Here is a 14296-nt window from a genome sequence, read left to right as displayed (position 1 = left end):
TTATATATATATATATAGGCAGCAGAGGCAGCAAAGGGTCAACTTCTGAAATGAACTACATATGAAATACACAGTGTGCTCCAGCATCATGCTTCACAGCTTTCCTAGAGTTTTGTCCCCAGACTTAGTATTAGTAAAACTTACCCCAAACATTGACATTATAGTTCTTTTCTGTTTTCCCAGCAACATTTGTGGCTTCACAAGTGTAACGTCCAGTGTCTTGAACCTGAACTCCTGCAATCTAGAAATAAAATTAAAGCTTTGATTATCATTTTGATGAGTATGTTTCTATCTTGTGTGTAGAGTATTATGTATTCAATGTTATTAGGGTGAAGTTGTTTATTTTTACACCAGTCCATCTAAAACTGTAAACATAAATTTATAGGGGATGATATACTGCCCTAAACTGCCAGGAATCTGTGCTCCCCGTAGCACTGATCTATTATTCACATTAGCATCAATGGGTCTAATGGTGTAAAGAACTCTTCTCAAGTAGTTGGCAACCTGGAAAAAGGATGGTATTTACATGACTTATAGGCAGCCCTGGAAGTAAGCACTACAGGAATCTCACAAGTGAACTTTACCTTCAATACACTTCCATCTTCAGAGGTGCTGAGGCCTGGTTTCTTCAGCAAAGGTCGGCCATCTTTGAGCCAGGTCAACGTGGGTGGAGGAATGGCATTACTTTGGCAGCGCAGCTCCACTGCTTGGCTGATGAGTACAGAGACATTCTGTTCTTCTCCCATAATGTTTGGTGGAACTAAAGCAACACATAAAACAAAGAATAAATCCCCTGGCCAACACAGACTCTCCACCACAGGACACACTGAAGAGCTAGTACACTCCAGCTAGTACAGCTGATTTAGGATCATGTATCAGAATCACTCACGAATACTGCCCCAATTGCCTACAAAGAGTGCTCAGCACAAGAGGTGTGTTAGTCAAATTCCAAGTAGAGGGAAATGATGAAATTCTACATGCAGGAAAATGGTGAAGATATAGACTGAGGCAAGTAGGCAAATAGTTGTAATATAATTTAGCAAATGAAAACCACAGAAAAGTTTATGAGTCCCAGACTGAAAAGTTAGAGGACATTTAGAACCATGGAACCAATATGGTTCAAAGGGCTAGAATAAGGAGCAAATGAGATGAGGAAAGAAAAGACAGACTTAGTCTGCTTCTTTCAGTTCCATAATTGCTAATGTTGAAACTATGTCATGTTAGGTTCCTTAAAGAACCATTAATGGAAATCAGTAATAAAAAGTTACTGAGGAACTCTACGCCCCAACTTCATTTTACTTATCTGCTACATTTTCTGAGCTTTGGGAAGTGAAAAGAGAATTTTGTCCAGAGGGAGCTGAATGTTTATGGTTTCAGGCAAATGAATTATAATGATTTAATCATATCTACCATTCTGTGATTATCCCCTATTTGTTACATATGATACTTGCTAGCTAGTTATTACATTTGTTGGAAACAAGCACTATAGTTAAATGTGTGTAACAGTTTCAGTGACAACCCCCCTCCCCCCCCACCACCCTTCCGTTTTCACACATGTATAACTTGCTGGGGGGGAAAAATCACCTTTTCGAATGAAACTTTCCCCTCTACACAGAGAATATTTTTTGGAAGTTTGAAAGCCCATCAGCTATTTTGGAATGGTAGAACAGTAAAAAACATGCACACTCTCCCCTCTTCCCCCCAGTAACTAAAAAGCAATTGTCTTAGCACTTGACGTTAAGTAATACTCAATGAGGAATACATTCAGGACCAAGTCTGAAACGGGATTTTAGATTTTAAACAGGGACAAATCCTGACCCTCTTACTTACAGGACTAGACCTTATTCATGTGAGGTAATCTTGTGAGTAAGGGTTTGGAGGAGAAGGCCCAAAATTATAAATGATTGAAAACTGGCTACTGCGCACTTGCTTACATCTGAATATTTGCCCTTGCACAGCACAGCACATATATGTGTTCTTTCATAAATGTGTGCTTATCCACGGTAGGTTGAGATTTTCACACCTCCTTGGGGAGAACTGGGCTTCCAAAAACCCTAGGCAGCTTTGAAAGTGTCAGCTGTGCATCAGAGAGTAAAATTCTTGATACAATCTTGAAATGACATAAAAAGTTAAGACAGCTTAACTGCATATGTGCTCTTAAATCTGTAAAAAGCATCTGAGTGTGGTGTTTCAGCCTCTCTTTCCTTTCCCGCTTTTTTTTTTTTAAAGGAAGCAAATTAAATATAAAACCTTTATTAATGCAACATTAAGTTGCAGTCAAAAATCTAATAACTTAAGAACTGAAAAAGTTGAAGTTCTGACAACGACATTTGCTTGGCCACATTGCACATACTACACATTGTACTACACACAGGCAATTGACATAAAAGGGTGCTGTAAGAACTTTAACATTTTCTTTTATTTTTAACTGTGCAACCTTAACATTCCATAAATGATGTGTAAGATTAAACAAAACAGAGGGAAAGAAAAGAGAAACACTGAGACTGTCTGTGAGAAATACCTAAAATGACCTGGAGAAGAGCACTGTGTAGCTCAAAAGCTTGTCTCTTTCACCAACAGAAGTTGGTCCAATAAAAGATATCATCTCACCCATCTTGTGAGAAATACCACAGACCTTACTCAAAACAAAGAGACATTTTCTTAATTAGTGCATATGAGATTAAAACTGTCCCATGGTAGTACTCAATATACCAGCAATACAGCTCTCAAGATATCATGAATAAAAGCCCTATAATATAGCCTTGTTTTTCTTAACACAGGAAGTACTAAACAGAGCAGCTGATATCACAGCTTGGAAATAATTTAGGGGAAAAGTCTGGTCTCTGTGGATAAGAAACATAATAACTGTAGAAAAAAATCTGTTTATCTTACTTTCTTTGTAGAATTCACAAAGGCCTAGATTCTTCGTGACGGCTTGTGGAACTAAAAATTGGAAGCTGACCTATTACTGCAGAAGGCCAATTTATTTCCAAATATTTTTCACCAATTACTTTTCCTTTCAGCTAAATGACTTGAACAGTGTTCAAAAGATAACTGAATTTACAAAACTGAGAAGCAGCGACTAAAGAAATAGAGAATTTGTTTCTGAAGGAACAAAGGATTAAAATGAATCTAATTATCTTACAGGACATATGTTAACAAAAATGTTCCAACTCTTAAGTTTGGCCAAGTATGTACCAAGTTTCTAACCATCTCGGACCCAATAGCATTACAAATTCCTCTCTCCCTCTCATTTCTTGATTAGTCTGCCTATTGGAGTTAAGTATTAACAGTAATATTAATTTTTGATGACAGCCTGCAAAGCTACGCAAGATGGCCATGCAGCTGAGTTTAATCCAGACCAGTCTCTATTTCAATGCTCTTTTTAAGCACGTATCACTATCGCATGTCCTAGAACCCTCAGTCACAGCTGGTGAAATCTCTCACCTTTGCTGGCAATCTCAGAGAGGATAAGTACATCCAGTAATGGGTTGTGGAGACCCTTAAAGAAAGATCCACCAGTTGAAGATTAAGAAAGCTTACACTGCTCCCTGCCTTTGCTATACTTGTCTTGTAGATACACATAAGAACATACATATTCCTTCTCACTACCTGGTGTCTTTCCTACTTTATGTTCGATTAGGCCCAGACTAAAGTAATTCTAAGAGTTAGGCCCTTGTTATGGATAAAAACCAGTGTGAGCATCAATTTCAATGTTATTAGTATAGGAAGCTGTCAGAACGCTCACCATAAACTCTGAGATCAATATCCCTTTGTTTCTCCCCAGCAGCATTCACTGCAACACAAGTATACTTTCCTGTGTCACTCATCTGAGCACTAGTCAGTGCCAGGACACGACCCCCAGAGAGAACCTGTAAAAGAAAGGTTGAAAGGACATGTTCATTATACACTTTTTAATTTCTCTAGTAATATACTGCAGTATAACAGAGTTAGAACCATTATCTTTCATTTTGAATAAAATAATACGTTCCTTTTTTCTCTTTCCTCTGCATTCCTTCCAACCCAGATCCTGCAAATACTTAAGCACATGGGGCCTTCATAAAGCTAAGCAATTGGGCTACTTGTATTCGTAAGTCTTTTCAGAATCTGGGCTTTAGCCTCTCATGCTCAGCTTCACACCTATTTTACCTCCCTCTATGCCTGGAACAATCTCCATTTTCTCCCAAGTTCCGTCTCTCCCCTCTTTGAAAGCTCTCCTTAAAATCCACTTCTTCCAGGAATCATCCTTCCCATCTTCTCTTCTCCAACTCCTCAGACTGCTTTTTTTCCCCAATTATTATTTTGTGTCTTGTCTTGTCTATCTCAACAGGAATCATTCTTTAGCATATGCTTATAACTTGCAATTTTAATGTATGGTGCTATATACATGATTTTTATTAACAACAATGCCATTAGTGATCATCAATGGCATCGTATCATGATTAACACGTCCCTAAATTCCTTTAATGGACATTTTTGTTTGCATTTGCTATCCTTGAAAAGGTGATAGGTTGACAGCCTCTATTTTATCCACAGGACAAGTTTTCATAGGCATCTGCAGTGCAAACTTCCCCAAATTGCCCCACCAATGTGGCCTAGTCTTGATCTCAAATGAATCACCTCACAGTGGCAGCATGGTTTAATTTCCTTTTTTATTCATTCATTGGCATCTCTGAGACTGCCAAGAAGTGCCAATTTTAGTGGTATGAGCTCTTGTCTACTAGCAAATGGACTAAGAGCACCAATTCATTTCATAAAGGCCACAATGAGCAACCTTCATACTTACAGTTACTACCAACAAAAACAAGATTTGAACGAGTAACCTTGAGAGGTAAGGCACTATATGCCTCACTCAAAGCCCTCTAAAAATCCAGTTCCATTAAAATATACTGGTTTTAAGTACATAGGCCAAGATACAAAAAACACGAGCACTAAGGTTTGCGTTAGTTACCTGGAGTCCATCAGAAAAGCTGGAAACAGGGCTACCATCTTTCAACCAAGTCAGAATGGGTGCAGGGATACCTCTGGCTTCACATTCCAACCTCACTAGATTATTAACCACCACTGCCACCATCTCATTCCTGCCCAAAATTGACGGGGGGACTGAAAAACAGAACAAAGTTGAAGGAGCTATGGAAGAATATAAATCAGAACAAAATTAAATGGGCCACTTACTTTTGGAAAGCGTTTCTCTTCCTGCAAGGCAGTACATTGTTTGGAAAGATTTCTAATCTTACAAAACTACTGAGCTGTTGTCGTTTATCTACACTGTGCCAAATTCTGCTCTCTTTACTTACACAAGTAGTCAGATAACTTCAGTGGAAATGTGTGAGAGTAAGGTGAACAAGATTGGGCCCGTAGCCCAGAGGACAGCTGTAAAAACCAAAATCATAACATAAAATCTGAAAACTGTTCTCTCAAACTTTTACAATGCTGCATTTAGACCTTGTGAAAGATCTTATCAGTAAGTATTAAAGCAATAAAGTTTAATCTAAATCTATGAAGCAAATAAATATGCAATATAGTAAATCGGCCTTGCTAAACTCACATGAAAAATTACCAGCCCAGGCTGCCACAAAATCTATCTGCCCACTTTTTACATGATAATGAAAAACACCTTAACTACTTAACTTAATTAACTAAATTAATTGCTTCAGGGGACTGGGTGAGTAGAATTTTGCAGAGCTGTATTTAAAGGGACATTTACTTCAACTTTTAAATGAATTTTTTTGGCCATCCTTGTACACCCTTTATGTTTGCTTTTCACAAACATTCAAGTGACTTAAATTTTGTATTCTACAAATAATAGTATCAGTACAATTCAAAGTCAAATGGACAGTTATTTGCAGAAAACAAAATGTAGTTGTGCACGTGAGAAATGTTTGACTCATCTAGTCAGAAAACTAAACAATATCATGTGACTTATCTCACCTATTATAAGCAAACAGCATAGCTTACATTTTCAGTATCAGTAATAAAATTTTAACACTTGCTGTGAATCTTTCATGATTCATTAACATAAAAAGAAAAGAATGTCATGAACTACTCACAGATGAGTACAGAAAAAAGGGTATGTTAATCAGACAAATTATTTATGGCAAACTAGTTGCCCAATTGTATTAATGAGTGAACCATTTCGGGTAAACCATAATGCTTTATAAATAAATAAATAAGCTCTAGCAGAAATGCTGGAAGATAAGCGGTTATGTACACTTGGCCACAACAAGCATCCATTGTTCTTAGATACTTACAAACATTTTATAATGGTAAGAAAGAACTACAAAATCTTCAGACAATGAAATAATATGAATATACCTCACTTGAATTCAAAAGATTTGGCACCTACAAATAGTTCTAACTCCCTTCAATGTTAAGCTTGGAGTATTGTTTTCTAAATAATGAGAACATAATGATAATTTATTCTGTAGCTACAGTAACTAAAATACTGTTTTTACAACAGAATTTGAACAAAATGAGACATTAATGGGATGAGATATATGTTCATACACTATAGTGATGGGCATGGTATAAAAATCTAGATAAGATAGACATATGTTCATTAAACTCAATATAACTTTTCCTGTGTTCTACCATGGAATCGTGAGAATCTATTATCTCCTCACTGTTCATTCATAACTTCCATTTTAAACTGAAAGTAAGATTGAAAAACAGTTAATACATGATGATAGTAGTTATGTAGGGTAAAAAGAATAGTATTATGATCTCATTCTTCACAGTATAAACTTATCACTGGTCAGAAAGGATTCTCTTCCCATACCCATGAGGTACACACTGAATTAGCGAGGTGCATTAGGAAGGATTTCACCTTTCTTTGATACAAGTCAGTACTGGGTGACATGTTTTGATCTGGAATGGCAAACAAATCCTGTGAGTCTAATCTAGCTGGCTAACCCAAAGGGTATTAAACTGAACTGAAACTCCATCATCCCTAAAAAGAAGCCCATATGCTTAGGAGTTATTTTTTAATTTTTAGCTTCTAACAGTAATAATGACCTTGGGACCGAACATTTCCTGTGGATTAATGACTGGGTGAGGTTAATTGCCTTTGGCATCAAATTCTCTCAGATGGTCATTAATCCCGAAGAAAGGCACTGCCCAAGGTCATTATCGGTTAATTAACATTAAAAGGAATTACATATCCTTTGTGCATCTCAGTGGAAGAATATAAACCTCACACCATTGTGCCAAATTCTGGCTGCAGACTAGTGTGGAAGGCTCCCACTGAAATATGTTATGTATGTGCATGTATATGATGGTAGAATGTGTTTTAGGGCTGTAGATTAGCATGCAAAGCCCATTGAAATCAGTAGAAAGACTCCAGCTGACTGAGGGGTTTTGATCAGGCTCTTAGTAATTATAAAGACCCACACTTCCACTTTATTTTATAAAACCAAATACAATTTCCTATAAAACCTCTGGACTATGCATCAGCTTCTGTTTTCTCTCTACACTCTATTGTAGAGCTCAAAATCATCAACAGCAAACAATACCCCATACCTTTGCAAATTGTTGAAGCGGCAACATTTAAATCTCTGTTACAGATTTGGCTAAACTGCTCTCTCCTACCAGAGCTGCCAAACATCTTCTATTGAGTTTTCCCATTTCAAACTATGTCAGTGCTCTAAAGAGAGAAATGTGTTTTGTATTCTCCCCAACTCCTCTCAGAAAATGATTAGTGATAGGTCGGAGAGTATTATGTGTAATAAAATGGGAAAAGAGTAGGCAAAATGCACAGCAAAGCTTTTCCTCAAGCTGTTGTAATGTTATGCAACACTTACCATGAACTTGCAGGCTGTAAAACAGCTCAGCTGTTCCTGCTGTATTGATGGCCACACATTTATAAATGCCACTGTCAGAGATCTGAGCAGTGTTGAGCTGAAGGATTTGCCCCCTGTTCAAGAAAGTGACACTTGCAGCAGTAGTGAGTGGATGACTATCTTTGTACCATGTGATAACTGCAAGGCGAAATAAGAGAAAAAGTTACTGATTGTATCCTTATAACTGGTATAGAGTTACACTTGTTAGCTGCAACAAAAAAAAGAAACTCTCTAAATTATTTTAAAACTTTGTTCAAATGCTGGTTAAACTTTTGTAAAAGCTAACTAAAAATAAATCAATATTCACTACATTTAAACTACCGTAATAATAAAGTTATAACAACCGTAGTTATAACTACTAACATTTTTGTAAGGTACTGCATACACGTATGACATTCAGTAACAAAAATAACTGTATCTTACATGTATATAAATACTTTCATCCCAAAGCAATTTATCAGCATAAACTGTTATATTAAGCATGTACACAAGGGTCACTTCATCTGCTACCAAACTGAAATACACTGCAACATGACAACACTTAAAGGCAGAAAATGCAAAAGAATACAATATTAAACTGAAACTCCTGGGGAAGTTTACAGAGGCAGAATAGAGTAAGCCTAACAAAAATTTGACTGAGGTGGTAGAATTACAGAGTGTTTTGGAATTATAACAAACTGTAGATGTTGAGAACCTCTACTTTGCATCTCAGCCACAAGATGGTCCTTCCATCAGCATAGTTCTCACTAACACCTTGTTGGGGCATTGATTCCATACCGACTCAGATGAAAGTTTTACCTACTGAATCACTTCTTACAACACCTATGTTTTCTATGGAAGTTTCCCATCCAAGAAATAAACTGGCCTGACCCTGATTAACTTGTGAGAACTGCATGCTGATCACAACACAAGGTAGTGTGACTGCAGGTAATACCATATTTTTTCCTAGTTAAATCAAACAAGGAAATTTGTTGTTGTTGCTTTTATAGGCCATATCCTGCCATCATTTAGCACAAAGAATTCTCCTGGAACTGAACAGGAGTTTTGGATTAAGAATTATGGATTAAGAAATATGGTAAAGTAGCATTCTAGCATAATAGTGTAGCAATTAAACTTTTTTTTTTTTTTTATTTCAAGGAGACACCCCTCAAGTTGATTTACCATTGCATTTGATGCTCCTTCATAGTGTTTCAGAGCTGAAAACCCAGCATATAGTACAGTAATTGGGCTAAACGCTCTGCCTATTACTCCATCTTGAAGAAGTGAGTGAGATTTTCCTTGGTGCTTCTATTCCCTGATCTAAATAGTAATATAGTAGATTGTGGTTTGGGTTTTTTGCGGGGAGGGTTGTTTTTGTTTTGTTGTTAGTTTGTTTTAGGTTTTTTGGAAGGGTAGGGAAGTTAAGTTGATTGAAGTAGAATTGTAGGTCTGCACTCAAAATTCATCATTTTAGACAGTTTGTAACACAGGGCACCATATCTTTAGTAGAAGAGCTGGTAGAATATTCTTTATTAAATATGCTCTCTATGACTTTAACCATATTTATGCATTTTCAAAAATAATCATCAGTAGGCTTGAAGAAACAGTGCTGAGGAAAAGTGAGTGCATGCTGCGTGGGTGTACAATGCTACCCTTTGGATGTGATGATATCTTACATCTATTTTGTACAGGTGGAAATTACTACACAAAGGTGATAGGCACTGAAGAATTAGATACAGAAGAAAAATTTCCGTATTTCCTGAGTTTAGCTGGGCAGCAAATATTACAGGAACAACCTCTCTTACATTAGCATAGTTCTTTCACTTCCTGACAAACAGGAAGTGCACCGAAATACAGATTACACAAAGGAAAAAATGCACCGCACTTTTCAAACCTTAAAAAGAGGTTCAGAGTAGGAAAGAGCCCAAACAAAACCCTGGGTCTGAAAACATTCATACAGTGGGGTATTTGAAATCCAGCTTCTTGAGCTTGTCTTTCAGCTTTGTTTTCAGTTCAAGTTTTAGGCAAAGATTATTTTATCTGAAGAGGTTCATCTGACCTAATTATGAATTGTAAATACTGAGGTCCTTACTCAGGCAAATTCCCATGTCACAAAGTCAATGAGTGTTTAACTAAGACAAATAATGAGGAAAAATAATGAGGAAATATTTAGCACCATAAGAATAAATGTGAATTAAATTATTATTAGTTATACGGGGACAAATTTTGAAAGGCCACCATACAAGGTGCAGTTTCAAAAACTTGTACGCAACCTACCACCATCTCAGCATGCCAATCCGGTAATAAAACATAACAAACTATGAGGCTTTCCATGTGCCTTCTGGGCTGGATGCAAAGCCCCCGGATGAGTATGAAAAGATCCCCTGGATTGCAGTAGTCTTTGGAAGGGGTTCTCAGTGTTAGCCCCATTTCGCAGGCCTATTCCTTACACTGGGTTTTGTAAATTTGAACCCCGCTATGCAGTATTAATCTGATAAGATGAGGTGAGTGGATTTGTTTTTGTCTGTTTTTTTCACAAAAGTATGTAGTGTACAGTAACATTTGCTAACATTGTTATTGACTGCGGACACGGCAGGCGGTAGAGTTATGAAGGATAATTTACCCACATGCTTGTCATTTATTTGAATGGGAAACAGTGAGGATCACTGAATCCATCGTACTTTAAATTTCATCTATGGGTACATCACTTAATTTATTGATGCTTCCTATTATATATTCACTGTACTACTGGTTTCATTAGTTTAAACACAAGAGATTTATGTTCATGTTAAGAATCGCAATTATCCTCAGAAGCCTTTAAAAAAAATGGATAATCTATTAACAGAACTCACTGTTTTAACAGGAGTACATACATACCTGGCAAAGGATTCCCAGATGCTTTGCACTCAAGGTGGATTGGGTTATTCACCACAACTGTTTCATTTAATACCTTCCCTGCATCCTCCAGACTGGGTGGTTCTGAGAAAGGACAGAAAAATTATGGTTTAATTCATTCAGCCACACATTTGGCAGAACATCTGTACACAAAGCACTCTGTATATTGAAAAAAAAATGCTTATTTACTGTTGAATGTCTGGGGAAAATCCCACACCTCCTTTATTTCAGCATTAACAAGAATAAAAAGCTTCTTTTTGTCAGTAAAGTAGGTGGATTTGACTCAAGATACACAGCTTGAATGGCATAGGAAGGGGCCAGTGTTGTAAAGTCACTTTTTTAACATGTCAAGCTTTTTAATCGGATTCGGTTTAAACTTTAAAAGGCTACATTGAACTGAATGCTTCATAGGACTTTAATAAGGCAATGCACTTTACCCTACCTAGCCCACATGTGTTCTAGAAGGTGGCAGACACACAAGACAGTGATCCACAGCACTGCCAACAGGAAGAGTAGAGGCAAAAGAAACTGGTGTGAGCCAGTCCCTGGACAAAAGCAACTGGATACATCAAACATGGCTTTAGGAATACAGGAGGAGCAATGTTTCTCTTTCCCACCTTGATGCAGGTAGGTGCTGCAATCTCGCTCCCATTTAATTTAACATTGTTTAAAATTGTTGTCTCAATTTACATATTCACAAATCAAACAGATACAATAGAAATCACAGAAAAATCCACCTCTTTGCCACAGAGGGGTCCCAATTCCACTCTCACTGAAGTCAATAGAAAGACATCACATAACTCCAATGGGAATTGGCTCAGGCCCTAGCCAGTAGTTTTGAAGCTCTTGAGGTTTATATACTTATATCATGGTTAAACACTTATCAAACTTACATGCAGATAACTCCTGAACATTCCTTACTCCCTTCTGTATTGGTTCATCTGGAAATTAAAATCCTTTCTAGAAGTTTGAAAGAATAAAGGATCCTATCAAGTGAGAGAAAATGTTTCCACAGAAGCTTGCAAGGAATGCTTGTTCTCACAAGATTTGGGTCAGATCAGTAATGCCGATAGTGGTGCCTTATTTCCTGGCTCAGGAACATAGAGTTTACCTCCTATTATCTTGGAGGCTCCTCTCAACTCAGTTGAAATATGTAAAAGAGAGTGACACACTGAGTTTACCCATTCCTGTGACATTTGGCATCAGCTGATGCAAAGGCCCTGTCACCCACCTGAACTTCTTGGAGAGGCGATAATGAGTTGAGACAAAAGCAGAGTGACCAGTAAAGGAGGAAAGTGGAAAGAGACATCTCTGCAGATAATGCAGGTGTGGGAAGCTAACACAGCCTTCCTGAATGTGCTCAAAATAGAAGTGGTGAATGGACCTGTTAGAAGCTAAAAAGTGGCTATTTTAAGGCAGCTTTTTTATTGAGTGGCTGAAACATCATTACCATGCACATGAAGCCGAATGTGCTGCTGGGCTTCTCCTGCGGCATTTGTTGCCACGCAGGTGTATCTACCGGCATCTTCCAGGAGGGCCTTGGCAATTTGCAGAATGCGTCCTGAAGACTCCAGCTGCTCCAAAACAGAAAGCAGAGAACAGTTTTAAGCTATGACTCTGGACATAGCCACTGAGATGAATGATATGGTACAAATTTGCACTATATACCAAAAGTCTCATCTTCCTTTCAGACTGAGGTGCACATTCACACAGGAGTCCTAGTCTGGAAGGCTGAAGAGCCCCTGAGCCACAGGGCTGTAATGGCTCATTAGCTGATACAACTGCAAAGAGACCTTGGTGGCAAAGGGACCGGCAAACACTGTGAAGCAGAAGCTACAGGCACAGAGAGCTGCTACTACAAGGGATTGCTAGCAGGATGCCAGAAGCCATTCCAGTCTAGCACAGATCAAAGCAGCTTCCATCCCCACTGCTGGAGAGTGCTGGGATGCCAGGGAGCCATGAGAAGAGGCATGGACTTGCACCAGATCAAGCCTCTGGGAGAGCCACACAAACTCCTCCCATGTGAAGGGCTGTCCCCCAACAGTCAGAATCCCACAGTCCAAGGAGAATAGAAGATTTAGATGCCAAATTGACACAGAGGTGGTGCTTAGGGAGAAATTAACATCATCCTGCTTCCAGTCAGCAAATGGGTGGTACTATCCAGTAGCTATCCCAATTGGCAGATGACCACTCCTTGAGAATTAGGTACAGCTGAGAGATGTGGACACTGCATCTACAAACTAGACTTCCTGCAAACATAGTGTAAGGATTTCTAAAGAGATTCACAAAACAAAACACTGTGAGTGAAATCCTGAATTTTACTCAAACAAAACTCCCATCAACTTCCAGGGTGGATCTTTAGCATCTTCATAGCATCACGTGTGAATTAAAAAAAGGAGAAGGAAACTAATGGGTATGTGTGTTAGTATTTTACTGCAACTATCTTTCAAATTTAGCATGCCACAAAAGCATTGTGCTTACTTGGATATTTCCTCTGGCTGTGTTTACTGGCTGGCCATCTTTTAGCCACGTAATGGAAGGGCTAGGAATACCACTGGCTATGCATTGCAATGTCACAGGTTTGTATACCACCACAGATCTCTCAGAAGAGCCAGTGGATTTGATTGTTGGAGGAACTGCAAGAAACACAAACAAAAATAAATCACTATTTGAAAATATTTAATGTGCAGCCTACAGAATCTCACAAATGTAAATGGCTGTATTTATTACAATTCTACTCACTGTTGTCTCCAAATTTATCAGCACATTTCTACAAATTTTACAATTTTGTATAAAACTACAGTACCTTCTTGCTAATGAACGTATGCAACATCTTTTTAATATAAAGTCAGTCTGCTGCTCTTTTCCTCCCTTGAGTAACATACCATGCACAGTAATATCAAATTCCCTTTCATGGTCTCCTGCTTTGTTTGTCGCCACACACTTATAGCGGCCGGTGTCTGACACTTGAGCCCGGGAGATGAGAAGCTTGCGTCCATTTAATAAGATCTTATATCCATCTCCCTCTTCAACTGGCTGACCATCTTTCAACCACCTAGCATGAAGAAAGCAAAATTTTAGATGCAAAATTGTTTAAAATGGGTGACAGTCCAAAGACGAGTTTTTATCAATTAGAAATAGGAAGCCACAGTACAACTAGATCTATTTTCCAAGGAAGCCTGGAGATATTACATAGATTTCTGCTCTTTGAGCCTTTCAGAGATATGTGAGGGCTTGAACTGAGCCACCAGGAAATGGGGAAGCAGGCACCAGAGAACGGGAAAGAAAGGAGGCTACAAAAAGGACAGCTGCCACAAGGGAAAGCGGAGTGGACTGAAGTGAAAGATTCCTTGCAAAGAGGGACCATTGTTACTAGAAAAGGGGGAAAGGAGTCATCAGCTGGGGAAAGGGTCATGAGTAGAGTTCTGCCACTTCTTTTTAACCTACAGTGGTCCCTGAAATATGCACTTTGGCATTACCAAAAAGGTTACTTAAAAAAACCACAACAAACGGAGTGAAATCCTGACCCCACTGAAGTCAGAGTTTTGCCATTGGCTTCAATGAGGCCAGGATTTCACTCACTG

At 38.3% G+C, this 14296-nt stretch overlaps 1 protein-coding gene across 6 annotated transcripts in view; it reads right to left on the bottom strand.

The window, feature by feature from the left end:
- HMCN1 (hemicentin 1) overlaps window positions 1-14296 on the bottom strand; it is a 291595-nt gene that overhangs the window by 107867 nt on the left and 169432 nt on the right. For all 6 annotated transcript variants that reach the window (XM_067535110.1, XM_067535114.1, XM_067535111.1 and 3 more), the window contains exons 34-42: window positions 13598-13767; window positions 13194-13348; window positions 12163-12286; window positions 10695-10796; window positions 7800-7976; window positions 4952-5103; window positions 3749-3872; window positions 585-760; window positions 145-241 (exon numbers count right to left, since the gene is read on the bottom strand). In XM_067535110.1, coding sequence (XP_067391211.1) covers window positions 145-241; window positions 585-760; window positions 3749-3872; window positions 4952-5103; window positions 7800-7976; window positions 10695-10796; window positions 12163-12286; window positions 13194-13348; window positions 13598-13767 — 1277 coding nt within the window. The remainder of the gene's footprint in view (window positions 1-144; window positions 242-584; window positions 761-3748; window positions 3873-4951; window positions 5104-7799; window positions 7977-10694; window positions 10797-12162; window positions 12287-13193; window positions 13349-13597; window positions 13768-14296) is intronic.

The sequence above is a fragment of the Emydura macquarii genome, unplaced genomic scaffold (genome assembly GCF_026122565.2).
Source record: "Emydura macquarii macquarii isolate MOO-44397 ecotype Brisbane River unplaced genomic scaffold, CSIRO-AGI_Emac_v2 contig_3477, whole genome shotgun sequence".
Lineage (NCBI taxonomy): Eukaryota > Metazoa > Chordata > Testudines > Chelidae > Emydura > Emydura macquarii.
The sequence above is the reverse complement of the archived record's forward strand: the minus strand, read 5'-3'. Positions and strand labels throughout refer to the sequence as shown.